This window comes from Apteryx rowi, unplaced genomic scaffold, assembly GCF_003343035.1.
Source record: "Apteryx rowi isolate R43461 unplaced genomic scaffold, aptRow1 scaffold_132, whole genome shotgun sequence".
Lineage (NCBI taxonomy): Eukaryota > Metazoa > Chordata > Aves > Apterygiformes > Apterygidae > Apteryx > Apteryx rowi.
Window position 1 is genome coordinate 1615248 of NW_020447553.1, and position 27466 is coordinate 1642713.

Consider the following 27466-nt stretch of genomic DNA (forward strand, 5'->3'; position numbering starts at 1 on the left):
TCTCTTGTGTAATCTGATAGAGCCACACACCCACCCACGCCCTTTTTTCTGCTATTTAGGTAAAACTCAGCTGCCAATTTCTTCACTGTACAGAAGCACCAGCATTAGAGAGAGGAGCTGGCCTTGGAAATCCAACCCATTTTCTTTGCAAGGGAGGGAAAGGCAGTAAGAGACGGTAAGGTGTTTATAGCTCAAACCCTGTCCGTTGCAACAGCCGGGAGCCAAAACAGAGCATTATCATAAGGTGTTCTTTTCAACCCTTAGTTACCTCCGCAGCCTCTACCAGGCTAGTTTGGCAACTACACGGCAGTTGGGAGGGGGTAAAAGTCTACTTTTCCCATTTTCCTTTTCTATAGATGCAATATTACAATGCTGTTTTACACTTTAAAAACAGGACTAACAGCTATTATTTTGCTCAGTGTTGGCTGGATTTTCTGGTTCTAAAGACRCTTTAATAGTACTATAAATTGTCTGGTAAAGGAGTTGTTAGAGATGGTGTCTGGAGTATTTGTCCCTTACTGATGTGTAAATTGGTTTGTGCTGCTGGTGTGTGTTTCTAAAGATGAATGCTTTGYAGCATGATGATAATAATAATAATTAGCACAGGATATAGCAATGTGTTAACTGTGAATTAAAATCCCAAACAGAGATGACTATGCAGATAAGTTCTTTCCTCCTGCTCTCTGTTCCCCTGACCAGCATTCAGAGTGTCAGGTTCCCAGGGACATTTCTCTGGATGAGGGAATTTTCTGAGTCTGCTTCTCTGTTCTTGCATTGCTAAAAACAACAATCTTTCCCAAGTGCATTTCCTCAGGTGTCTTTTGCACTGATGCTGACAGCAAGTACAAAMCTGCTGCACTCCTGGAGAGTCCTATGTGTTATCCCAGATGAATGCTAATTCAGCTTTAGTTCATGAATGGATCAAAAGGGAAGGCCAATGTAGTGGCAGATGGAGGAAGGACACAATACTAACAGGTTCAGAAGCCTACTGATGATGGCAGGGGAAGGTACGGGACAGAATGAAATGCTAGATATTATCCTTATCACAGCTGTCTTGTGTGGGAGCATAATGTAATTATTAAAGTAAATGTTCCTTCCTTTTATGCAATGAAGTTGTAAAACTGTGAGCAAGTCAGGAAACTGCTGGTGTGTCTCAGCTTACCCATTTGTGATACAGAGGTAAGAATCCACCTCTGCCTGCTAGGACTGCGGAGAGGATTAAACAACGTTCATAGATCACTTAAAAATTGGTGAAAGAACATTGTCTTAGYGTAGATCTCATTTAAAATATAAATCCATGGTGAAAAATTAGCTGAAGTCAGAAGAGAGTGGGGTCCTGGGCATGATGTGTCCGAGTTTTCGTACTCAGAGCAGCATGCAGAGGAGAGATAACAGCTCTGCTGAGATGTGTAGCCTCCATGAATGTACATTAAAATTTGTACACTGACTTATGCATTCCGAAGCAGAATGATAAAAGTACCTGCAGTCTTGTCTTCTAAGGATATAACCACCTTAGGTGAACTCTGTCACAAATATATTGTAAGAAACTATGAAATAGCAAGGAGGAGCCAGTTCRCTTAGTAGACCAAGGAGAAAATATAATCACAACAAGAATAATTTCCCCTACGTCACAGGCAGGCAGATGGACAGAGCRGAGTCAGTGGCAGAGCTGAATACAATTTTAAACACTTATCTTCTGGCTTAGCCACTAAAGTGAAATATAGGCATTAGAGAGAAAGCTTGAAAGATGAAGGTGGGAAAAAATGTTCTTTCTAAGTGATGATCAATTATTGCTTTTAATTTACAACAGGCAAAAGACTACTTCAACTCACCAAAGAAGGATGTGGGCTCATACCGTTGGTTTTACTGTCCTGCCTCATGTTGGAGGATTCCTTGGCTGGTTCATTAATCGCAAAGAAGTGCCTGTTTGGTATGAGAAGCTAAAGAAACCTTCCTGGTGTCCACCCCGCAAAGTATTCCCTGTGGCTTGGACTGTCCTGTACACTGGCATGGGGTAAGTTCTGCCTACCACTTCATCTCTTGTCCTGCTGTTTTTGATCCCTAACAGAGCGGTCATTTCAGGCTCTTCATTCATTCACTTTTACGATATCCCTTTTCCCCAGATCAGCAAGGCATGTCAGGTATACTTATTCCCAGCAGATGAAGTGCAGCCTGAGCTGCTTTCTGGACTGAGTTCCTCAGCTTCACRCTGCAGGCTATGTTTTTGGCCAGGGACGCAGCCCACACTTACCGCTGTGAACGCATATTTAAAGCAGTCACTGCCCTGGGAAAAATGTGGGCCACATAGGTATGAAACAGACCATGGGTTTGAGAGTAGTGAGGGACATGGATGCAGCCGACTTTCAGTCAAATAAAACTCTCATGCAAACCCACTTTGCAAGACACTTTTCCATGAAAAGAGTACTTGTATTTGAGGTTTACAGCAYTGTAGTCACATTCTTGGAGTTGTCTTGGTCCAAAAGAGGTGAAAAATGCCCTTTGATACTAAATTCCAATAATCCCAGTCTCTGGAAGCCAGAACTGACTGCAGGACAGCAAAACACTAATGTGGGTTTTCCTCTTCACAGCTATGCCTCTTATCTGATCTGGAATGACCTGGGTGGCTGCAACAGCAAAGCCATCATCCCGCTTGGCCTCTATGGGGCTCAACTGGCCTTGAACTGGGCTTGGCCTCCCTTCTTCTTCGGTATACATAACTTAAAGATGGTAATGTATCTAGACATACATTCATCTGCTGGAGACTTGTTTGCTGGTGTCCCTGCTACTGTTTTGGGGTTTGTTGGGAGGGTTTCTAACCAGCATTATATAACAGAGGAGTGTAAACAGAGCTGCAAGAAGGGCTTTTCTCAGATATAGTTCATACTGCACCTGGTTCTAGACAATGATATCAGTCCCTTGCATTTCTCACTCTGYTCTCGTCATTCAGATAGCTGGCTCTGCTGGAGCAGGGCGGCAGATCAGGGAGTCAATAGTCCAGCTGCTGCATCTCCTAGTTAAGGATTCAGGGTTAGAGATAAGTCTCTCTGAGAGTCACACCCTTCCCTAGCAAGCAGCAAAGTTAGGGCCTCTTTAGGGGTGTATTAGCTATGAGTGGCTTATCGGGCAATACAATGCAATGTGCATAGTGGAGTCAGTGGGAGGATACACACCRAAGAAAGATACGGCGTAGCAGCATTGAACACTGGTGGTGTATTCAAAAAGCACTTAGCTCAGGTGTCAAGACCTGGGGATTATGGAGATGCAGAGTAGGGCTTATGCTTCTATCTGAATTTTGTCACTCTGTGCACGAAAGGTACATTTAGAAAGTCTGTGAAGTGATAATAGCTATTCGTACTGCTGTAAGCATGTTGCTGATCTGCCTACATAGGCATTATCAGTAGAAGGAGCCACTGATCATCATAAACAGTCTATTAACCTGTGGAACTTGACAGCAAAAAAACCTGACATTGGCCTTGACTCCTGGTGTGATGCATTCAGATCTCACTGACCAGAGTTCAGAGCCAAGGTTCTGGGGTTTAGGACCAGTCTAGGTGGCTTTTCAGTGCTAAATTTCCCTGAGTGCTATTTTACCTCACTGCCTTTAGTAGGAGTGCTTATGGTCTTGTCCCAAGAGTGAGCATCAGAGTAATTTTCTTCTCTCTGCTCTCCAGGCACTGATTGACATCCTGTGCTTAGATGGCCTGGTGATAGGCACGATGTGCTCGTGGTACCGCATTAACAAGATAGCAACGCTATTGATGGTGCCTTACTTGGGCTGGCTGGCCATGGCGACTTGTCTCACAATCCGCATCTGGAAGGACAACCCTGAGCAAAAACCAGGAAAGACTGAATAAGAGCTGGACAGAAATGAAGGCATTTTGTGAAATTAAACTATGCTGATGTGAACCAAGATCTAGTAATCTGGGGGTGATTCACTTTAGGACAGGCATCAGAACATGCCTCCTCCTCCCCCTTTCATCAAGGTTGTGTGAAAGAAAAGTTTGCACCATGCACCTGTGTGTTCCCTTAAGGTAATCATGCATTTTTAACCTGAGAACCTTTTCTTCCAGCACTGTAGAGGTTTTGGGGCTACAGCTGTATGGTGACCTTAATTGTACCAGGCCAAATTCCATCAGCCAAATTAGGATCTCTTATACCAGTAAAATTCAGAGTAGCAGTCCTGGAATCAGTGAAACCGCTCTGGACTGCTACCAGTCCCCAAGAGAGCAGAACTTGTTCACACACATGGTAGATCCTATCTCTTCTTCTGGGACCAAACAAAAATGACCTTCACTCACACAAACTAATTTTTAAAAACTTACTTGTTTTTTTTTGCTATTCTTGCTGTTGCTTCATTTTCATGTCTCATCTGGTCTGCACTTTTTACCATAACCTTTTTATCTGACAGTTACTGAGCAAGCAGTAATCTGTCTTGTTCTGCCAGTGAAAGGAGACTGGGCACTTTAACTTCTATTTGTGGAGTATTGCACTTCTTGAGTTTCCTGCTCCAGGATAAAGCAACAATGATTAGAATGCAAATGCTTGTCCCAAGAGGAAATTTCTCTCTTCCACCTGTGTGTGCTATTCCTCACCAGAAAAGAAAAACTAACATCAGTGCCTTTGAAAAAATACTTAAAATATTTTTAAGTACTGAAACACAGGAGCTTTTGTAAAATTAAAAGCTTGCTCACATTGCCTTGAAGGTTGTAATTACATGATTGCCAAAAGGTCCCATGCAAAGTCTGTCAGGTGCAGTACAGATATCTTACTCAGAGTCCTTCCATTACTAAAGATTAATCAGGCAATCAGGAATTAATCAGGAATGATTAAACTATACATAGTATTCAAGAGAAATATGACCAACCCATGATACAGAATCAGACACAAAAGGTGAATGGACTAGCTCTCTCCATGCTTTATTCTGGCCCTTGTGTTTGCTAGATCAGAGACTTAAATGTTGCTGTCTGTTGGGGAATATTTACTATTATTTTTGTTAATTGATAGAAGCAATGTATGTGAAGAAAAGCGGTAAGTGTATCTTCTTTCTGGCAGCTGACTGTAGATTAAGGTGGGTGGGTAAAGGAATAGGTTTATTAGGGAAGGGGGAAGGGGGAGGAGGCTTAGCTGGGGATGTAAAATAAATTGTACTTGCTTTTAATAAAACCAAGACATTTTTGTTCAGAAAATAAACAAAACCAAGTTATTCTTGCTTTACTAGTGTGGCACTAGGTTTGCAAAAGGGACTGGAAAAAGCTCAAGGGATCCTGTCTGAAGCCCGTGGTTTGCGCTCTGTCTGCAAAGAGAAGGGGATTGGCAACAAGGCTCTGCAGGGCTCCAGCAGCCAAACTCCTAAGTGTGTGTTAGGAGCAAAGGGGCTGTGTGGGTTTCAAGCCTAAGGGTCCCAAATGTTCCTTCTGTTGGGGTCTCTGCAGAGCAGAGACACACTCACTTGGAGATACGTTCCCATAACAGGCTTCTCCATTGTACTTCACCCACAGCATTAAGTTAAGGAAGCTAATTCTTGCTGGACCCTTTGATCAGCAATAGTTCGGGGTCTGGAGGTCTTTCCTGAGTCACATCAAGCCTGATTTTCAGGCTGAATCTTCCTCGGTCCAACTAACTTGGTGGAAGAGCTGGGTGCTCAGCAGGGCTGAAAGCTAGGCCCAAGAAAAAAACAAATACCGATAGTTCACAGCACTTGACATTTGTGGCATCCTTTTAAAATTTGGCATTATATCTTGTTTCATCATTTTGATCCCATCCATTATTTTTCCCTTCCAGCTACAGGACACCTTTATTCAGGACTGCTGTTGCAAGCACATTGCTGATGTCTCCCAAGTAAAGGATACCTAAGAACAGGCCCCTGGATAGATGCGACTGTAAGCAGCTGTAGGGCTATGAAGCACTGAGCACATCAAGCAGCACTAGAAAGATCATAAGCTACTTAAAAACACCCACCTATATATCTCAGGGCTTTATATGGCTGTGTATTACCACTGTGCTTATTTACAGTAATGACTAGTCTGTATCTTCCAGGGAGCCACATGTCAAAGGACAGGAAGACATAAACTATTTCTTTTTAAAAAGAAACTAATATCTGCACTGGAGATTCAGTTCAGTGGAGTTAAGAATGATTTAGGGCAACTGAACGTCATTATGTCTGTCCTTTCCTAGTTAGCACAGCAAAGCCACAAGGACTAGAGATGAGCAGAGCCATCTAGTGAAGCCATGAGGATAAGGCATGTCTGTATAGRGTTCTCTGCTTCTAAAAAGGGAAAGGATATTATTTAAATCACATTTAAGTCGGTAAGTGACTCTAGATCTGGTTAAAACCTGCAACATTTTAATAACATTTCCAAATTGAATATATGGATACATAGGTGATCAGCTTTCATAAATTCCTCCTCCCTCCCCTTCTTCCCATTTTTTCAGACAGGTAAAGTAAAACCTTGTATTAAGAATAACAGATTTTTTTTGAACTTTTCAGGCTTGCCCTCTATGCCTTCCCATTCTCCCAACCAGTGTGACTAGTTGACTTGTTCTTGTCATCATTTCAGTTCCTCTTCCCTCCAGTCCACCTATAAATCTACAGTGAGCTTCTCTTTGCTACTTGCATTTTCTTGCAAGCAACAAAAATAGCAGATGTTCCTAAGCATTATGTGCAATATAGGTAATAGCCTAAAATCAATAGACAAATTTAAATTCTGCAAAGCACCCTCTTGTATTAATATTTAAAGCATTGTTTAGTATACTTGCTATTTAAACAGACACACTAAAACTCTTTGCATAAAAATAACTTTAACAGCATTTCACAGTCAGCCATCTAGAAAATTTCTTATTTATCTTGTGCAGTGCAGAGCAAAAGCAGTCTCTGCCCTTGTGCAGCTCCAGGGCCCRGGTTTCCCCTCAGCGCTACGTGAAATGGCTTTTGCTCCTGGTGACACCCTGGCTGGAACAAGCACACGGCCACGCAGCCCTCCATTGCAGATCTTGCCTGGATCCGGCCCYGTGTTACAGTCAAACCGACAAAATGGAAGAGGAAAGAAAGGCCTAGAGAGGCGCTAGAAATCCAACCCAAGGTTAGGACCCTGGCTTGTTGAAATCAGTGAAACTCTGCCCGTTCACGAGCGAGAGGATTTCACCTGAGGTCTCTTGTGCGTGAGCTCGGGGCCCTGTTCCCTGCTGTACATCGTCTTTCTGAAGGGCCCTTTTCCCCACCGAATCCAGAGGAGCACTGAGAGGTTTCGCTTATGCCAGCATTAACCAGGCGGCCGGCAGAGTGGATCCCTAACACCTCAGCAGGCACGCGAGGCTTTTGTTCAGCCGCCCTATATTAGCTTATGGAGTGGGTACCGTGTTCCGTCCCCGTCGTGGTCCGCCTGATCCAGCAGTGACTCAGATAAAGGCCATGCGTTGGTGACAGCTTTCATAGGGTCGTGGCATTTAGAGAGGAGACACCTCTCAGATCACCATGTCTAATAATGATCCCTCTCTTCATCTGATATTAAACCGACTGTACACTTGATCTTAGCCCCCTGGGCACACCCTCTGGCTGCTGGATACACGATATTTGTGCATAAACAAAAGCTTCCTGACTTACAATCCAGCTTTTTTTCCTAACCCTTGTCTCATTTATAATTTACCAGCTGTTTCAGAAGACACTCTAGCTCCAATGGTAGGGAACTTTAATTGAGTTACTGCTGTCTGTGGAGCTATGCTAAAAGGTAGAGTTAAAAGCTAGAGAGGATTTGCTACGGCACATGCGCAAGCCAAGCTTAAGCAAGTGCCGACTGTGAGCCTGTAGCTCTCCCCACCACCCTTTCGATAGCACCGGGTGGCGCAGAATACGCATTCCTGTGGCTTTGAGCACCCGCAGCGTGGCTGGGGCTGACCTCACCCTTGAACAGCTCCCCGTAAAACTGCAGCAGCAGAAACCCAGCAGGAAGGAGGTTACACTGCCTGGAGCTGTCATTAACTTTAAATTGGGCTTCCAATTAATCAGACAGCCAGCAGCGTCTGCCAACAAAACGGACTCCTTCCCTGCTCTACAGCAATGTAGTTAATGGGTGTGTGTGTGTGTGTTGGGCACTGGGGATCGAGAGCCAGAGAGGCCAGGCTCCAGCAGCGAAGATAAGGAAGGCAAGGAGGTGAGAGCATCACGTCTCTCTCCCTGCACCACAGCTCACTTCAGCTCTGCTGTACTGCCTTTCGCAGGGAACGAGCATTCAGCACAGAAGAGGACAAGTGCACTATTCAGGGCAAACCTGTAGGATTCTGCAGTGCCTGAAAGCAGTGTTTTCCGACACCTTCTCTTAAATCTTGGCAATATTGTCCTGCAGTGGGTTGGAAGGGGTAGAAGGGGCAGGTGAGGGCCTACCAGGGCTAAGGGAAGGAAAGCTGCCTCTGCACATCACTGTCAGAGAGTGTTTATTTATTTATCACGTAACGGTAGTTACAGCTGGAAAAAGCAGGAGGGGGATCGCTGCCAGACAATGTATCTAGGGAGATGTTTTGTTACTGCCACCAGCTGTCCCCTTGGAATAGAGAGGACGTCTGAGCCATGACTCACGCAGCCAGTATCTTATTTCACTCTCGGCTCCATCCGAAAATGTTCCTCCAGCCTGGGAATGCAACAAAGCCTCCCTTCCCTAGCAAGGACTTTTGCAGCCAGGTCTCTTCTACTGCCCCTCTGTGATCAGGACAGGGTAACGACCATTTGCACGTAGCAAAGTAACTCCTGCAATTAGGAGAGGACCAGCAAATGACTAGGCCAGGAGACAGATCAAGAGAATGARGTACAATGTTTTTAACTTTATACATGAGATACTCATTTAAGATAGGAGAAAAGTCACCAGATTGTTTGGAGATGTCTCTAAAGTCAGTGGAAAAACTCTTCTGGACTTAGATGGATGCAGGATGAGATCTTAATATCCAAGAATCCAACAAAGCCAGAACGATCTTCCCAGAACAGGTTGCCATCTTAGCCTTGCCCTGCTAGCCCACTTTGCTGGCAGCATTCCCACTTATTGCAGACAAAGCTCTTCAAGTCTTACCGTAGATTTGGCGTCTTTGAGGCCTACCCTTTCCCCTCYGTATTACTTCATCTAGCTCTGCTCAGGCCTTCTGGCCGTGATGCCCTGATACAGTGGATTCAGGCATTTTACAGGGCGGAGACAGCCTGCCAGATGTGGCAGGACACTTCTGTCATAGGATGGAGAATGGCCTCTAACAGGAAACCACACCTTGGGGTCGTGCCACTGAGAGGCATGTGGCTCCACGGCCCATCTCGTGGCTGCAGAGCAGGGTCCTGGTCCCTCCCGTTGGAGGCTATCTCATGCAAGGTGCAGCTGCCTAACAGGATTACCTACTGGGGAAGAGTCCAGAGCTACCGGCTGCATCCGGCCTGCTGGGTCACGGGGAGAGGCTACACGGTTCTGCTGTAAATGAGCATGATTTAGCCCTTTCTGTGGGGGAACAACCGGTGAGAGGCAACCGGCTCATTTTCATTCTCACCGCGCGAGACCTGACATGCATGCAGATCTCTTGTGCTTCTTCTGTGGCTAAACAGATTCCACTGTGCAGGGCTCTCAGAGAAATTCAGTTTCTCACAGAAATTCACAGTCAACTAAATAAAACATTAAATCAGTGGGGAGAGGGGCAGGGTGGAAAGAATTCTTGATGCAAATGCAGATAGGCAAGTGCAATGATTTTAGTTAAGCTAAGTGCCACTGGGAAGTCCTTACGTGAGGCTAGCTGCATCTCTGGCACCTCTCTGCACCGTACCCTAGCTCCTTCTCTGAACTAGCTGAGGGAAAGAAATTTCCATTACTGGCTTCAGTCATTAGGCGCATGCATGCACACTCTCACACACACGCACCCACTTGGGGGGAACTAGGGTCATTTAAAAACAACTGAACAAAATTGATCAAAGCTTTCGTCCCTGAGGCTAATGCAAAATGTCAGATTGACAGCAACTCGGTGGCGTCCCTTTATATTTTTGGCGCAGGCAGACGCTGCAGGGGGGTGAATCATGACTATTTTTGCACTGCCCTAGATGGAGCTGTGAAGCAGCCGGGTAATGGCTGGGTAGAGGCAGCGTCTCAGTGCCACATTCCGGAGATTAGATTAGAGCTCAGCACTGAACTCTGCAGAGAGGCCAGGCCAGTGAAAGCTAAAGGCTGCAGGAAAGATGGGACCCTAGCAGTCAAGAGCTTCCAAAAATAAAGAAAAGTGGGTCAGAGGGACTGGAGAGGGTCTGGATTGATTTTTTTAAAGTTTAGGGGGAAGAAGGAGACAAGCCATCACTCATTAAGAGAGGACCCCCATCCCCAAAATCACTGCCTGAAATGTCAGAGGTGAAAGTAATTGGACATGGGAGATGGAATTTGAGCATAGTTACCAGGCAAGAGGAAAAACACTACACCTGCCCTCCAGGAAAAGTATTTTCAGTTTAAAAATAAACAAAATCTTGCACCATGAAAAGGAAAGTTATATGTTCCATGGATAGGATGTCTTGGAACTTGTCAAATCCTTGATTGCACTGTTGTCACAATACTCTCCATGCCAGCTGTGTCAGTCATCAAATAAACAATTTCTCATCACTAGCAAACAGTGTGGGAGTAAGAGGGCGGGTGGTGCACTCTGTACCCAGAACAACTGCATTTCAATGATGCTACTAATGAAGAGCTGCAAACAGTACCGTGATTCTCATAGAAACGCAGAAAGGTTGGGCTGTTGTTAGCAAAGGGGCGAGAACAAGTATCCAGGAGACAAATTATCTGCCCAATGGCACAAGTTTATTTAACTTTTTGGTAGTGTAGACCACTCTAAAATTGTAGAAGAGCTGGCTACAACGTTATCATAAAGAATGAGTTTTGCCTGAAAGCAGGAATTTGTGCCTCTTTGATTTCTATGAAGAATACAATCTATCCTCCTCAAACTAACAAGCAGGTCTTCCAATAAGTGTAGACTGAATACTTAATCAAACATAGCTTAATATTTTATATTTATCCAAATCTTGATGATCACGGGTTCTGATATTAGAGCAGAGCCCAAGATATTGGGGGTCTGATTTCCAATATGCTTTGGCTAAGACATGAGTTCTGCACAGCTACACGCTTTCCATTTATTTCCACCCTAATGACATAACAGGATTAGTCTCTGAGAAAAATCTTACTCAGGTTTTCATTCAGCTTGGTTCACATGGGATTTATATGAATTTTCTCTTTAAGTGATTGAAATTCAGAGTGAGAAATTGGAAAGATTTCACATAATCCTGGATACAACCCCCCAAACCCAAACATATAAACCCCTTTTTAGCACTAATGTGAAACCTAAACTAATCCTGAGTATCCTTCCAAGTTAACATAGCTTCTTTGAGAGATTTGCCTGATTCAGTGCCGAGCAAATTGAACATCCCGAACTTGTGTCGATAAAATCTTTACAGCCCCCCTAACGGTATTCCATTTCTCTTTGTATGAAAGACACGTTCCACACCCACACTAGTTCAGGCAAACCACAATAAGCACCTTACCAGAATGTCTCCAGTACTCTGTTCTTGGCACACTGCACACACCAGTCCCAGTTACTGCTGCGTAACGTTCAGGTCCACACACACACTGCACTTCCCATCACGCCACCACAGGCTCCCATCTGCCCGATTCTTTGGCCCCAGTGCAATCACTTGTCCAGCACCTGCATCCTCGGCAACAGCAAAGGCGAAAGAAACAACGAAATACTGCAATAGTCCTTAAACCGAGCAGTTTCCAAATGCTTACTCTTATCCATGCTACCACCCCCCAGTATGCCGTGCGCTTTTCAAACATTCAGGMAACAGAGAGAAAAAATAGACAATGCTGGACAGATGCTCAGCACATGTAATTGGAATGGCCCTGCACCACAAATACTGTGCCTCTGTGAATTATAAGCCTAACTTAAAATATTTGGAAGAAGGTTCTGGCTTGCATTTACATCAATAGGAAGGATTTGTGACACTGACTTCAACAAGCCCAGGATTTCATCCCGTTCAAGCCCTGTTTTCAGTGTCTCCCTCAAGGAAGAGCAGGGTGGAAGGAAAAGCAGGTTTCCTGCTCCTCTGGGCACCCCTGCTGTAAAGCTCCACATGGCTCCATTAGGATTCAGCTTGGCCAAATCCACCAACAATGGGGATTTTTCAACAAAACAAATGGAGAGCACCCCTTCCCCCTCTTGCCCTGGCCAAAACAGTGGTCCTTCAAGGTCAGCAATATAATAAACTGGCAAATGAAAGCAGATGAAGAAGCTGCCAGCTTTGCATCTTGCCAGCTTTCTGTCATACTAATGGATAAATAGATACTTATGCTTCCAGGATTTTCCATCTATTGCTTAACCCGCCCACAGTGAAGTCGTCACTTAATTTTAAATTAAAAGGGGAGCAAGGGGGATTGTTAAAAAGACCTAGCAAAAGCAAGGCAAGGAGGCGACATCTGAGAGCCCTGGGTCATCCTGCTCCATCCAGTCTCTATCATTGCTGCTTTGTTCCATATTTAGCTCCTGACAACTGCGTCTAGTGCAGGAACTCCCAGCTCTGGTTTTTCCCTCCCTCCACTGCTGTCTCTGCTCCCGGAGAGCTCTCAGAAATTGCTCTTTTTCCCAGTGGCCATAACTGAGTATCCCTATATCCAAGAAGATGGCAGAAAAGCAGGAGGAGCCCAGCAACACCCAGAATGGTGAACCTGACAACGCAGAAGAGGGAGAGGAGAAGAAGAAGAAGAAGGTGAAGCGGGAAGACCTGCCACCATTTGAAATTGTGACAGGGTAAGAGGTTTAGATATAAAGAGGGTGCAAGAGACTGAAGTGGAGATCTTCAAAGGTCTCTGCCTCAGCTCTAATGTTGGGTAATTAAAGGTGAAAACTTAAGCCGGTGCAATTCTGTGTATTTGTAAACAGTGTTAAGTATGGGCTTTCATTATTGTGAGATTTTGTTAAAAGTTCCACTGAGTTTCTACAGGATGGATTCACACCAGGCAGGCAGGCAGGCAGGCAGGCAGCCAAATCTGTTTGTTTTATACAGGCAGGTCTGCTCCTATTGTTTTCACTGATTCCCTTCCAGTGCAAGCAGTCCTACCGACTGCAGTGGGATCACTCAACTGATAATATCAGGGTAGAAGAAATGGGCCCTTGACAAACACTGAGTATTGATTTCTCGGGGTAATCAATGGCGCTCCTCTGAAAGTTTCTCCATCTGTGGATTAGAAAAAATACCCCTGCTATGGCTGATTTGCTTTATGGACCTAAGTGGTAGATTTTTCAAAAGAGCTAAAACTCCACATTTTCAAGGGCTCCACACCCACAGCTGGAACCTGACTTTCAAAAGAGCCTAACACACATAAAGGCACCAAAACAACAGACAATTTTCAAGACTGCAAAGCAGCAAGCAGCTCCTTTTGTTCCAGTGAGCTTGGCCTTTGAAGGAGGCAGATATGACAGAGATCTACCAGGAGGAAGCTGAACTCTGTGAGAAACCTGGTCCCATTTGTGAATTCTTAATCCTCCTGAAAAGTCCTGCCTAAAAGGCTTCTTATGAAATTCTAATACAAGGGACCATACTGATAATAAGATTATTTTTAATAATTACTAGTCAACAGACAAGTGAATGTGCACTAATAACACATAATGGACAGCTGCAACTAGAAAAAAAAAGTGTAATCTGCTATCTCTAAGCATTTCAAAATGCTCATTGTAGTAATATCAAGATGCCCTGTGTAGTTCTTCCCTCTGGTCTCCCTCAGTAGTCACCAAGGGAATGTTCCCAGTTGATAAACCAGAACCAAGATTTCTTCTAGCCGCCTTTGATGTAAACCTCAGGCCAGACTCTTAAATCCCACTTGGAAGCTTTCTGCATGGGATATTGTCACCAATAAGACAGATACTGCAAACAACTTGGCTGGCAAATCGGAGAATGATGCATAAGGCAGGACAGCACCTATATCTCCTCTCTCACACGACCGGGTTACTTCCTTGGGCAGGGGTGACAAAACAGTTTTCTTCTTAAAATGTGTCTGTTCTGAAAACCATCTCTTGGGGTGAGACTGTTCACCGCCTTTGCTYTATAACTGTCATAGACAGTCACGGAAATAGTACACGCCTGCTGGAGCAGTGACTTTAAGAAAAGCACATCCCTCTGCTGGGAACTGAGCTAAGACTCCCAAAATCATTTGGATTAGCCACTGGACCAACAATACCTATGGTGACTGCTTCTAGTCACTTTAGACGTGTACTGAATGAATCTCGGTGCAAAAATTATATTTTTCAGCTTTGGCRCATTCAGCTTATTATTAGAACTGCAAAGGAATTGGGGAGTATCTTCAAACTTCCTTACTAACCTCAAAGACCTGGATAGGAATTGGTGTGCTAATCACGGATAAAAAGAACTTTCTTAGTATCTTCTTTTGATTAAAATATTTGTTGAAATTATGAGCTGTTGTAGAACTTGCCAGGACTTTCCACCCTGGAAAGGCAATAGTGAGAACGTGAAGGGTGATGTGTGTTTGCAGAGGGAAAGGGTAACAACAGGAAAGGTAAAGTTGCTGAGACTTGGAAGTGAGCTGTGAGCTGCACTGCTGGAACCGCACCATGGCACAGGTACTACAGTAAGACTGGAAGCTGATGCTATAGAAAGTGCCAGATAAGGCTTTCTAGGGAAGAGTTAAAGTCTGTGACATGGTATCTACACACATTAAGCTGGTACTAGCCACTTTTCACATTCTATATACTGATACCAAGCCAGACAGGAGTCTAAGTTTCTGAAATGAAAGTATTTGGATATTTTGGTGAGGGACCACAGAGCTGTCAGTATGTGGGTATTTATACTGTGCTCATCACATCTATTTGGAAACTGCTTACAAATACCTGGTGAACCATGACTAACTCTCCTCTAATGACTGGTTTATTACTGATATGTCAGCTACTAAAGGTGAGAAATGAGGTAGAGCAGAAATACCAAAGGACCCTTCAAGAGGTACAGAAAAATCCAGCAATTTTTACTTTCATTTTAATAAGTACCCTGTGACTACAGACTGTGTCTCAACCTAGTGTAATCACTGTTTGGATTTTCTAATTATTTACAGATTTTCAGCCAATTAAGACAGTTATGTGAATTACGAGAAAACACATTAATTCCAACTGTCCAAGCACTTAAATTCAATTACACTGTGTACTATTCAAGCATTTCAGTTTTAGCCCTTGGATTAGGAGCATTTTATGACACACAGCCAAGTTTTCAGCCTGTTGCTTATGGCTCTAAGGAGTTCAGCTTATACAAAAAACACTAAGAACCTAATCACCCTGTTTAAGAATATTAACCCCTTTTTTGTCAATATTTGCTTCAACTCAGCCCTGGATAAATAAAAGCCCTGGCTGTGCAAATTTCATGTCATTTAAGTGGACACATTTACTTACWCTTCCCCCATTTATTTACACTTCTCCCAGGGTGTAAATGAGGCTCCTTCTAGAAGTGATAAATCCTTGGCTCCTGTTATAATTGATCATTACAGACTTTCTATAATCAATGAGTCCAGCATGGGTGTATTTATTTGTGAATAGCTGCCAAAGAGCAAGCAAAAGGAGGACACTGTTTTATAGGCTCAAATAACCTAACACCATAGTTCAAATACACACTGAAAAAATAAATGTTTTTAACAGCTATTTAAATCTAAAGAATATGTCCTACTAGTTTATAGCATCTTTTAGACAATTCCACATTTTTATTTTATCATTAGAAGTTCTCATTCTCTTCTCCCACCAGAATGCAATAATGAGAGGGACATGCTGGGCAGAACAGTCTGACAGCTGCTGCCCTCCTCCAGCCTACCTTATTGCAACAAACTCAAAAGCACATTATCTGTTCAGCCTAGTAGCATTCTTTGGGATTGAGGTTTCTGCCTTAAAGTCTGAATTTTTTCCATCTTGATGTGATCCATAAAGATCACAGAAGAGTTTTGTTACTCAGGGCAAGCACTTGGATAAAGAGTGAAGATCACCAGAGAAGTGCTAGAATAAAGATTTCAGCTTTTACCTTTCCCCTACACTGCAAGGGAGCTGTATAACCATCTGCATCCCATCATTGGAGCAGGGGATTATTAGAGTATTGTGACTGTTCAGTGCCTATAAATGATCTTTTAAGGAGGCTTCCACATACATAAATCTCATATGCAAGTCTTGCACTGAATATGATGCCTTCACCGAAGAGAGAGAAATGGCAAGAACACTTCTCTGCTTCCGTGACTGCACAAAATCAAAAGCAGAAAAGCAATTAGCTTAGTCACAGAAATATCTGATGTTTATGTATTTTAATAAATTGCAGAATCACATGCAAGATGGCACAATTTGATTTTTACGTCTAGCATCTATAGCGGTACAGATCCTGGGAGAAGAAATATGAGAATAGCAATCGAATTTCCTATTTTGTTAGCATTATCTTTCCCTGACCTTGGAACAAAAACTTATTTGTGAAACGGGGATAATACTAACATGCATACACCACCTGTCATTCAAACATGGGCAAACAGTCTTGCCAAGAATTAGTGATTTACTTAGGAACAGTCAGTAAGCTAATCAAAGCTAGACACAAGTTTCCAAAGAAGCAGACTTCTACACACTAGCTAGCACAAATATTTCGAGGATGTATTCTGATGCTCAGTTCCTTGTAAAGTGTTTTTATCTACCCAGATGAACAATACAATTGTGGTACTTCACTTTTTAATCAGTCATTAGGATCATCTGCTGTAACTCTAAGGTCAGACTATGCAACACACACCATCTAAGTTTGTGTGCAGTCTTATGGTACACATGGTTTGTTCTTTCCCAGCCTCTCACTGCTGAATCACTTGCCGTGGAATGAAATTTCCAGCTTCTGAGAGGGACAGAGACAACTCACCCAAAGCCCCACTGCTGGGAAGAGAGGCAGCAAGTCATAGAGCAATGACTGAGCTAAGTCCTGTCAGGACAGATGTTTACAATTTACACTTGTGCTGGAATGTCCTCCCTGCTCTGGTTTACATGGGATTAAACAGATTCTTGTTGACTAGTACACACTGCTCATTGTTTGCCTCGTGTATCCATGATCAGCAAAGTTTCCAAGCTCTTAGCCAGCCACTCACAGACTTGGAAAGAGCCCTTAGCTTTGTCTTCTTTACTGGAAACCTATTAATTGAACTGATGCATATTCCCTGTCGCTAGGACAGATTTAGGTGATGTCCCAGATACTCTTAGACAGATGCCTAGATGATAAACAATAAGATCTGTCTACAAGGCCTGACTAAACACACCTTTGAGACAATACATCCTGGATCAGATCACTCATGTTTAAACAGTTCATGAGAACAAACACGCTCCACTTCCTCACTAATGTAACTGCTTTGCAGTCAAGAGAGTTAAATTAGGAATGAACATCCATGTGACTCTGATGTGCTACAGTTGAACACACAACTTTATTTTAAAATAATTTATTGCAGCCTCACAAACTTATTTTTGAAACAGCACAATGGGTGGCTTATGTCAGACCCAACATAGCTGGATTTTCAAAGGGAATCATTAATTACCTAGGATGTAAAGCAGGAAAAGTGCTACTCTTAGGAGGATATAAATTTTTTTTAGTCTCAAATAAGAGGAAAGGACCTTACACAGTTCAGGGAAAAGAGACACTATGCTAAATTATATTCTTACAATGTTCTTTAATGAAATTAGTGGAAATTTTGCAATTCATCTTAAAGAAAAAGAGACTAGCACTTAACAGGTAACTTAAGTCATCTAAAGCAGGGGAAGAGACATCAAAATGGTAAGAGAAGGATGTTAAAAGTAGTCTTGCTGGGTAGTTTAGAATTTGTGCATGCCAGTGCATACTTCCATTATCTAGGTTTGTGCCAACTATCAATGCAAAGCAGGGAACCACAGACGAAATCACACCAAAACAGTATGATTTATTTGCTCATTAATCAAAATAAAAGGCTGTATCTACACTACTGTTTCTCAGCCCCATTAATTCTGTGCCAACTACAACAGTGATAGCATGGAAGGCTCCCAAACAGGCTTTCTACTGTTTAATTCCTGTCTTGTGCAGATCTTATCCAAGCAGAACTGAACTATGTAAGGGCTTAACAATATAGTTTAGGAAACAGCTGAAAACCTGCTCCTAACAGAATTTCTAAAGCCAGACTTATACRCTGAACTTCCACTGTCACGAATCAATGATATATGCAAAGAATTATGGTGGTCCTTGACTGGCAGCAGCAGCAGCAGCAAATCCTGGTGTAGATACAACTCCATGAACAAAATTTTTTGACTCATGTATCTCGTTGCATCTGGAAGACTAATGATCCTCTCTCAGGAAAAAGTACAGCTTGGTCAACCTAGTCACATCAACACTTGCACCATTTGGCTGGTATAGAACACTGATATTCCAAGTGAAGTTGTTCAACTGCAAAATCACACTGTTGGGAAATCCAAACCAGAAGTGTGAACTATAACTCCAGGCTTTTTACCGTGAATCTTTGCAGCAGGCACAAATGCACCCCTAGATACTACTGTGGTATCATAAAAATTAAATAGGGAGGATGTTCTTTTATGTTTTAACTTATCAAAAGCCAGAAATACTGCAGGACTTTGGCAGCAAGAAAATTTCTGGCTGCGTTATGAAGGCAAGAATGGCACATGCACATAGCAATGAGAAATTCCTGACACTTTGTAAGTGGAATTAAACATTTATGGAAAACTGTATTTACCCTTTTAGAATAACACAGCAGAAGAAGCCTGACGATAGCTGTAATTTATTCCAAATTATGCATTTAGAAAGCACATGTTGTCAATCCTTTTCTATGTAAAAAGCCATTTGCTTGCAGTATATAATATTATACTTGCAACCACGTATTAGGGAAGAACTCTGAAGTGGCTGTTCCCTATGCTAGTCCTTCCGTTGAGGCAAACATCCTGATCTGCACAGAATATCATGCTATTTAGGACATTTCATGCAGTCCTAGCACGGTCTTATTTACTGCACTCTATAGGAAGACACCCACTAATTTTAAAAAGGCATCAGATTCAGCCCTCCATGTACAGTCCTTATTCTGACCCGCAACCACTTCAACATTTTCACTGTGACCCAAAACAGGATTTCCCACTAGCAAACAAACAGTACATTCACTTGCTGTTCCCACACTACTAAGTGAGCATAATTTTTTTGTAGTCTGTTCACTCTTTTCTATACCATACACTTCCACTGGCTCTGGAGACACCTTGTGAGATGGTGCAGTTCAAATTACTCTTTCCTCAGCAGAACAACGCTCTGCCACTTACTCCTGCAGCCTCACTGCTCTCCCCAATTAAGATTTCCAGGAGTCTGAGAATCTCTCCTGACCTTTGCTCAGTGTATCCCCTGGAGAAGCCTGACATTATAATCTGACTATAGATGAGACAGGGATGAATAAGACACTCACTGTTTTACAAAGATTCATTATTGCCTCACTGGGAATATCAAGGTTATAGGTCCACTTAAAGCTCAGATGAGAAGAGTACAACAAGCCAGAAGATTACCAGTATATAATAAATGAAATATTCTGTTACTACTTTTCAATACTTCACTTTGGCTACTCTGTGCAATCTTCATTCCCATCCTTTGCAGCATTTACCAAGTCACCAGGCACTTTGTCAGCAGTATATTTTTCATCTTTCCATCTGACATCCTTTAAGCACAAGCTCCTGTACTGATGAAACTCCATAGTTGGATGCTATGGGGGSACAATCAGGAAAGCCTGGGACTCTATTAGAAAGAAACAGGTGCTATGAGATGATGCAGCTTTCCTTTTTCACCTCTTCACTCTGCAGTAARTAAGAGCTATACACAGTATTTTAAGGAACTAATTTTAACTTCCCTAAATAACAGTGGACTACCCTGTTTGGGTGAAAGAGGACTGCAAACAGGTTATTAACAGCAACACTGTTTTATTTTGGAATATGTTAATTTAGAAATGCAGAAAAGAAGTGACCAAAGTTTATCAGCAGTGTCCATGAGACAACAATCAAACTTCAGTCAGAAATACACTTGCTCATAGCAAAGCTAGATCTGATCTCAGATACTCATATTAAACCAAAAACACAACACAGTTCTACTGAATATTAGTATTCAACTGATACTAGAACAATAAAACCAGAGCACATACATACTGCAAATAGTCAATCACACTTGCCTCTACTCAGAGGAAATTGAGATTGCAAAAGCACTGAGGGTGACATAAATTGGCAATGCCAGAGTTATCATCCTAGCAATTTATGACAAGAGATCCTGCAAATTAACATTGCAACATACTGGCAGAACTGTGTTAACAGCCTGGAAAATAGTAGAGGGACAGTTCGGTCTTCAGGTGCATTAAACCTGGAAAAAAGCCAATAGCTGACCCACCTTGCCAACAGCAAATAGCATAGTCTCAAGAAATACTGTTAAGAAGCAASTTCCTCTTCAAATACCTGAATACAGATACTAGAAATTCCCAGTAGAAGTCTGTCAAAAATAAGTGAAAAAGACTAGGACGTCAGAATGGGGCTGGAAGTCTCACCACATGGCAGAAGTAGCTGAGCATTTTGTAACTTCTAATGTAATTTTCATCCTCCCAGAGAAAGCATCTCCTTTCAAAATATGGAGAAATATGGCCATGGTACATTGAGTAACTTGTTCAAGATCACACAGGAACTAACGCAATGTTATAACCCTTTATTACCTGCCTGTAAGATAATTCTCTCCTCTCCCCTCTCCACAGGGAACGCCTCCCAGCCATATTTTTCAAATTCCAGTTCAGGAATGTGGAGTACAGCTCAGGTAGGAACAAAACCTTCCTCTGTTATGTTGTGGAGACCCAAGGCAAAGAGTCTGTAACTTCTCGGGGTTATCTGGAAGATGAACATGCAGCAGCGCATGCAGAAATTGCTTTCTTTAACACTATTTTGCCAAAGTGTGAATCAAGCCTCCGCTACAACATCACCTGGTACGTCTCCTCCAGTCCTTGTGTGACCTGTGCTGATCGRATAACTGAGACCCTGAGGAAGAACAAGAACCTGCGTCTGACCATCATGGTAGGCCGCCTGTTCATGTGGGAAGAGCCAGAAATGCAGGCTGCCCTGAAAAAAATGAAGGCAGCTGGCTGCAAGCTGAGGATTATGAAGCCTCAAGACTTTGAGTATGTCTGGCAGAACTTTGTGGAACAGGAGGAAGGACAGGAAGCGAAGTCTTTTGTGCCATGGGAGGACATTCAAGAGAACTTCCAGTATTATGAGGAAAAGCTGGCTGAGATTCTGCACTGAAGCTCACGTGAGTGAGGATTTCCATTTGCTCACCCAGCTCCTTCCATTAGTATTACAGACCCCTCTTTATCTTCAGGTTGTTAAAGGCACATCATGGAGTCATTTTCAGCCACTACTACTCCCATATGTACCTGGCTGGGATTGCCAGTAYCTGAATATCATAAATTCTCCTTAGCAGTGCCTTGCCCCTTGAAGGGTAAGGATGGGTTCTTCCACAGCAGGCACTCAAGGGATTCAGAGCTCTTTTTCCCCAGAGTAAACACCTCCAAGASTAAGAAGTAAAAACATAGGGTCACTAGATGCAACAAGAATGCCTCATTGTTCCCTGCATGCACAGCACTCAGAACACACGTGGAAGCGGTGAAGAAATGTAGAGAAGAGGGGAAACTCTCCCTCTCCCCCACCACCAAAATCTAGCCCTCTACAAAAACACTAAAGGAGATCAGAGTCACCATTGCAGAATTTCTTTTTTTAAGAGGTATTAAGAGTCAGTCACCTATTTTAAGTTATAAAATATGGAAGTATTTGAAGCTTCTAATGTGCCTCTCTCTTTATCTTCCCCTCCCCCAGGACCTATTTAGAAAAGRTCTGTGAAGAGAGATGTGACAAACTTGGACATCCGGGACACTCCTTCAGCTTTCCAAGGCTTTGACTCCAGCAGGATGCAGTATCAACTCCTGGAAAACTGAGCCCTGATGGACTACAAATATATYGACCACACAGCTCTTTGGTGTTTAGGATTTGGGGGTTTGTTTGTTTGTTTTTTTCCCAAACAAACCTGCACCACCTCTGCTGATTGGAAAAGAGAAAGCAATATACTGTGTGGTTAAATCCTTGAATTAAATGGATTGCAGTGGATCTACAGGAAAGAGTGTGGGTCTCACATACTGGGACAATTGTAGGAAAAAGATCTTAGAGCAAAGCTGCCAATTAAAAAAATGCATTTAGAAAGTGTGTACTTCATAAAYGTTAGAGAGAAAGGCATTTAAAAGGGGGGAATAAGAGGATTTATTCTGTCATCCCCAGAAACCAGAACTGGGACTTAAATTAGGGCTACCTGGTCTATTCTAGTGCAGGGGATTACGATGGAACCCTTTGGGTAACACAAGTACTTGATTTAAAATACATCAAATATCTTCTCCCCTTGTTCAGAAATGTCTGCAATATAAAACTGGGGAAGCAAAATGAGTGAAATAAAATTGGTAGCCACTGCAAAAATGTTAAGCAGTGTTYATTCCTTTTTCTTTATTTGAAGGAGGTCCTAAATTTAATCTGACAAGTGAGACATCCTGGGACAGCCACATATGAAATATTTCATAGCTGAAGCGCAGTGTGATGAGAAGGGAGAATTACTATATGTCAAAAAATTTCAGGAGTGTGTACAAGCAATACACAGGGAAAGAAAATATGGGCATATGTCTTTCCATAGAAAACAAGATACAGACCAAACAAAGGTCACATGGAAGCTCATTAGCTAGGAAACTGAGTCAGATAGGGTTTGCTCTTCCAATCAGTCCTTAATGCTGGTTTCTGTCTGTCACAAGCTGAATGGTGCTAGACAGACAAAACCACTGACCGCACTTGTCTCTTACCTCAGTCAATTGCACTAAATTCTGGCATAAACTTTCAATGCAGAAAAAACGAGCAGCAATGGGAACACCTTTGTGGAGCCATTGTGGATTTAATCCCTTTGCTGCTAGATATTAAAAACAAATATAAATAAGTACAAGGACTAAAATCAATGAGCAGTCTTGTCGYCCATCCTTGATTAACTCAATACTCAAGCTCCTATTTGTCTTACTCAGTTTATTTTTTTTACAATTGTGTATTTGCTACAGCAATTATCTACCAAAAAACAAGTTTACAAAGAAATAGAGGATGGCCAATGATCAGGGAGAGAAATAATGCAAAGCTGTTAAAGACACCAACAGAATTTGCAAAGAAAACATACAATACATATCCACCCACAATGCTCAGGCAAAAAAAGAAAAGGCCCCATACCTTTAACGTTTAGTGAAAAGTAACCATTATGTCTCATCTGTTAGGTTTATTCAACATATCTGGAAGCACCTGGCATTTTTCCGGGCATTTGGTATAAGGGAAGTCAAAAGATTTGTTATTATGGGAGTGGGGGGGGGGGGGGAAATCAAGCATAAAGGATAGTAAGATTATATGACAGTCCTTCAGTACTGGAACCAAACTTTCCAAAGAACCAAATGTTTACCAATGGTCTGATGAATTAAGTGTGCTACTTACTGATTTCCTTTTGCAGTTTGGTAACATCAGACAGCARCCCACATATAACAGAAAAACTACAAATGCAGTAAAAAAATTAAATATGAAAACCAACCCATAACTTCAGTACTACAATCTTTTATAGCACATCAGGACTTCATAGGTGAGGACTCTCAGAAAATTGAGTTCTGCAGACTACACCAATTATATGCATCTGCTAGGCATTTTCCCCACATCTACAGCTTTCTCTTTCAAAACCCAGCTTTCCTCTGGAACACAGCTACAATAAATACAGACATTGGTATGGTTTTTCACAAGSACTGTGCTCTGATCTGACAGCAGAGTACTGAAAAGCTATTTACTTGATATTGACAGCACGGTTCTTAGCGAGTACAATCTCATAAAAAAAAGCATCTATGCCCAGAAGATAAAAAATTAATTTGTAATCCTTTAAAGAACAAAGTATATTACCTGTATTCTGTACATGAACATTGCAAAACTTTAAAATAAAGTCATAGGGGCTCCACAGTTCATCACTATGAACCAGAACAACAAACCAACAGATATCTAAGCGCTAGACAGCTCTAATTTTCACTCCACACGGGGACAGCCAATTTTAAGCAGAGGCTCCGGTGCACACAGGTGCTCGGTGGAGGACCAGTGACATCTGGTGGCTTGCTAGGACACACAGTAAACTCCCTGAGGGCTCCCACAAGACCCCTGCCTTCTTCACAGGATCCCTAAATACTACACCCCAAACTAGCTGCTCTGGGCTTTGTTTGTCTTTTTAAAGCTACTGCCACTGACAACACAACAGTGAGCTACGCTCAGAAGAAGAATGTGCTCAGCATGCAGTTTCCCCCCCAATCAGTTAAGAAGTTAACACTCCTGAAAGCAGGGGGAATAAGGCTATCTTTACAGTGTTTTGATCACAGAGTGTAAACTGTGATCTTAATATCTGTGTCTTCAAACACTTCCCCAAGTATTGCTGAAACTTTATTCCAGTCCAGGCGGTCAAGTCCACATCCRATCCTGGAAAATAAGACACCAAAACAGCTATAGTGAGCTCTTTTGGAGCGTGCTGGAAACAACTAGCCCTTCAAACAGCTACTATTTTATATAGCACTAACTCAGCTCACCACAAAGCAACATAATGCAGTTAAAAAGCAGAAATAATCAAGCCTGAACGTTTTGYTATCGTTTAACTCCACTGAAAAATACAAATTTCATTTGCACAATTGAASAGAAGAGTTATATCAAAGTGGATACTTGAACTGTTATTCGATGGTAGGGAATCATCTCTTAAACATTCCTCTGCCCTAGAAACACTGAAATATTTACATGTCAATACCTAGTTTTCTTACCTAGGCATGGAAATGTCAGTAACTCCATTGTTGAGACAGTGAGTTTTCATGGCTTCTAAACTCTTTCGCATATTCTCATATGTYGGTTTGTGGGAAACTTTCTTCTTTGTAATCTAAGTACAAACACAGAAGGTCAAGCGTGCCTTAGGCATGACCATCGCAAACTATTTTCTTTTTGAAAAACACACTCCACTAAACTCCAAAACTGCAAATCCAGACTTGCTACTTTGAATGGTTACTTGGAATAAGAATTAAGTTCCATAGGTTAAAATGGTGTAATTTAGCAGCTAGTTCTATGAACTAAAAGTCTAAATGCACATATACAAGTTAGCTTGGCTTCTCATCAGCTGGGAGACTGAATGCACCTCACACCTTTTATTTAGAACATCTACAAAAAAMCCCCAACTATGAGAGCCCTCACCATCACATCTAATACAGCTTMGTTACAAGAAAGCACCTGAGTTGCATGCTACTCTTACCAGGTAGTATATATATCGGTCTTCTCTTTGGAGAACTGCTACCTCCCCAGTTTTCTTCTCTAAAGTGAAGAAGAACAAGGAGATCTTTTTAAAACAATTAGAATCCAATACCTAATCTCCCCCACACCCCAAGTAGCTTAGAATACTTTTATTGATGGAAATCAAGGTTTGCCCATCAGCTCCTGCACRTCCATCACGTGTATCACTCACGTTGATCTAACAGCTCTTGTACACCTCCAAACTTCTTCTTAAAAAGAACAGCTATGCCTGCACCCATGCGACAGTCCTCGCTGATGCAATGAGCCAATGAGTCCGTCTGGGGGCATGAGAAAAGGTCCCCCTTAACACACTTGATCTGAAAAGCAACACAAACACCAGGGTGAATTAAAAAAAAMCCTGCAAATGCAGATTCAGATAAGAGAATACTTGGAATTAGGCAAGCCTGTACAATAAGGAGTGCAAGGCACCAAAATTAAGATAATTTACAAGTAAATGAGTTGTATGGATTATGAACCCAACACATAGATAACTATCTTTTCTACAAGGTCAGTTATGAGTATCACAGGCCAGCTACTCAGTTCACTTTACAAAATCAAGGCTGAATAAGGAAAATGACAAAATACAGAGTACAACTGCTTTAGTGCACACCTTCAGCATACTTTTAGTGCATCAATGCCTGACATCCCCAGACATTTACTTAAGCAGATAAGCTTTATGCTGATGTACAAAATCTGCATCACTGATACAAGCACAGGAACACTGGAAAGCTGACAATAATTACTTTAATATCAGTCACTTTCCCCACAAAAGCAACATGGTACTACTGTTCTGTTATTAGGGGGGGGATAAGAAGGTCTCTTTTCAAAGAGACACATCACAGCAGTAGCCCACATAACCCATTTTCTACGCACTCTCTCCCCCTGATCCTTGAAGAAGTGGGTGGCCATGGTAACGTGGGCTATGGTGAAGACTTCTTCAGCTGAAAAGATGACAGAGAGAAAGAGTTATTAGGAACCCCAAACTGGGCAATAAGCTGGTGTGACAGAAGGTGCAAGGCTGAGACTGCCTATCAATGGCACACGGGGGACAGACAAAACAGCCCCTGGGAAGAGAAAGGAAGGGAAGGCAGCTTCCCTGCTGCAGCCCCACAGCTCCAGCCCACTGAGGTGCAATGCGGGCCCCAGCCCGGGGTTACCATAGCAACCAGCACCCACGGGCCTTGCACCTTCCTTCAAGCCACCCCTATCTCTTCAGGAAGCCCTTCAGCGGGCCAGACCTGCAGGCACAGCGCGAAGAAGGAGCTGCCGGGCCGGGCCTTGCGCCACGAAGAGCCTCCCCAGGCCTCCCCACATTGGCCAGCCAAACCCTTCCTCTCCACTGGGGCAGATTCATCGTCACATAAAAATGGCCGCCCCTGCCTGCTTGTCTCTCTAGGCAGGCTGGAGGAACGCCCTCTCTATGATGCTTGCCGAGAACATTCCGAAGGCCAACCTACCCGTCCCCATAAGCGCATGCGCACAACGACCCGGGGCGGAGCCTAGGGAGACGACAAGGGGGGGGTGGAGCAGCAGCCGGCGCGTGCGCATTGTTGGCCGCAGTGGCCCGACGAGGCGCGCGCGCTCCCCTCGGCGCAGACGCAGTAGCCGCGGGTGGGCCGGGCGCGGGTGGGCAGAGCCTTGTACGAAGGGCCGCGACAAGAGGGGCGGGGCGATACGGCGCGGGAGCCCCGGTGCGCCTGCGCCGCGGGTGCCCGCCCCCTCCCCTGCCTTTGTTCGGGGTTGGGCGCCATTTTGCGCGGCGGCTGAGTGGAGGCGCTGATTGGGTTTCGGGGGCCGGTAGCGGAGCCAATCAGCGCGGGACCCGAACCGGGGGAGCGAGGCACGGTGAGTGCGAGCAGCCAATATGGAGCCCCCGAGCGCCGGCCCCAGCGCCGGGATTGGCGGGGCCGAGTGACCAGTCAGGAGGCCGCTCGCAGGGCCGGGGCCGGCCGGCCGGGCGCTGGGGGAGCCGAGGGGCCGGGGCCCGGCTCCTGGGGGGGGGCGAACCGGGAGGAGAGGGGCT

The 27466-nt window shown here is 43.4% G+C and overlaps 3 protein-coding genes across 12 annotated transcripts in view; 2 read left to right on the top strand and 1 right to left on the bottom strand.

Moving 5' to 3' along the window:
* Positions 1 to 6: 6 nt before the first annotated feature.
* On the top strand, positions 7 to 21327 carry APOBEC2 (apolipoprotein B mRNA editing enzyme catalytic subunit 2). The gene is given in 5 exon segments (XM_026056543.1): positions 7 to 175; positions 1811 to 2014; positions 2589 to 2727; positions 12635 to 12795; positions 20787 to 21327. Coding segments are annotated over 4 exon segments (1014 nt in total). The 5' UTR covers positions 7 to 175; positions 1811 to 1841.
* A 1786-nt stretch (positions 21328 to 23113) lies between these two features.
* On the bottom strand, positions 23114 to 26855 carry OARD1 (O-acyl-ADP-ribose deacylase 1). Of its 2 annotated transcripts, XM_026056541.1 has the most exons (6): positions 26682 to 26855; positions 26317 to 26384; positions 25616 to 25760; positions 25406 to 25464; positions 24927 to 25039; positions 23114 to 24594 (listed from the first exon to the last, which is right to left on the bottom strand). In XM_026056541.1, exons 1-6 carry the CDS (start codon positions 26755 to 26757, stop codon positions 24492 to 24494), a joined length of 564 nt encoding a protein of 187 aa, XP_025912326.1. In that variant the 5' UTR covers positions 26758 to 26855; the 3' UTR covers positions 23114 to 24491. The 2 variants fall into 2 exon arrangements, with proteins under 2 accessions (XP_025912326.1, XP_025912327.1); XM_026056542.1 differs by lacking the exon at positions 26317 to 26384 and having other exon boundaries at positions 26682 to 26760.
* A 205-nt stretch (positions 26856 to 27060) lies between these two features.
* The window catches only part of NFYA (nuclear transcription factor Y subunit alpha), a 16378-nt gene continuing 15972 nt past the window's right edge, over positions 27061 to 27466 (top strand). For 3 of the 9 annotated variants that reach the window (XM_026056527.1, XM_026056530.1, XM_026056529.1), the window contains exon 1: positions 27065 to 27288. The gene's annotated coding sequence lies outside the window, so the exon portion shown is untranslated. Of the gene's footprint in view, positions 27289 to 27466 lie in introns of all 9 variants that reach the window. The other 6 variants (XM_026056531.1, XM_026056532.1, XM_026056535.1 and 3 more) reach the window with 5 other exon arrangements.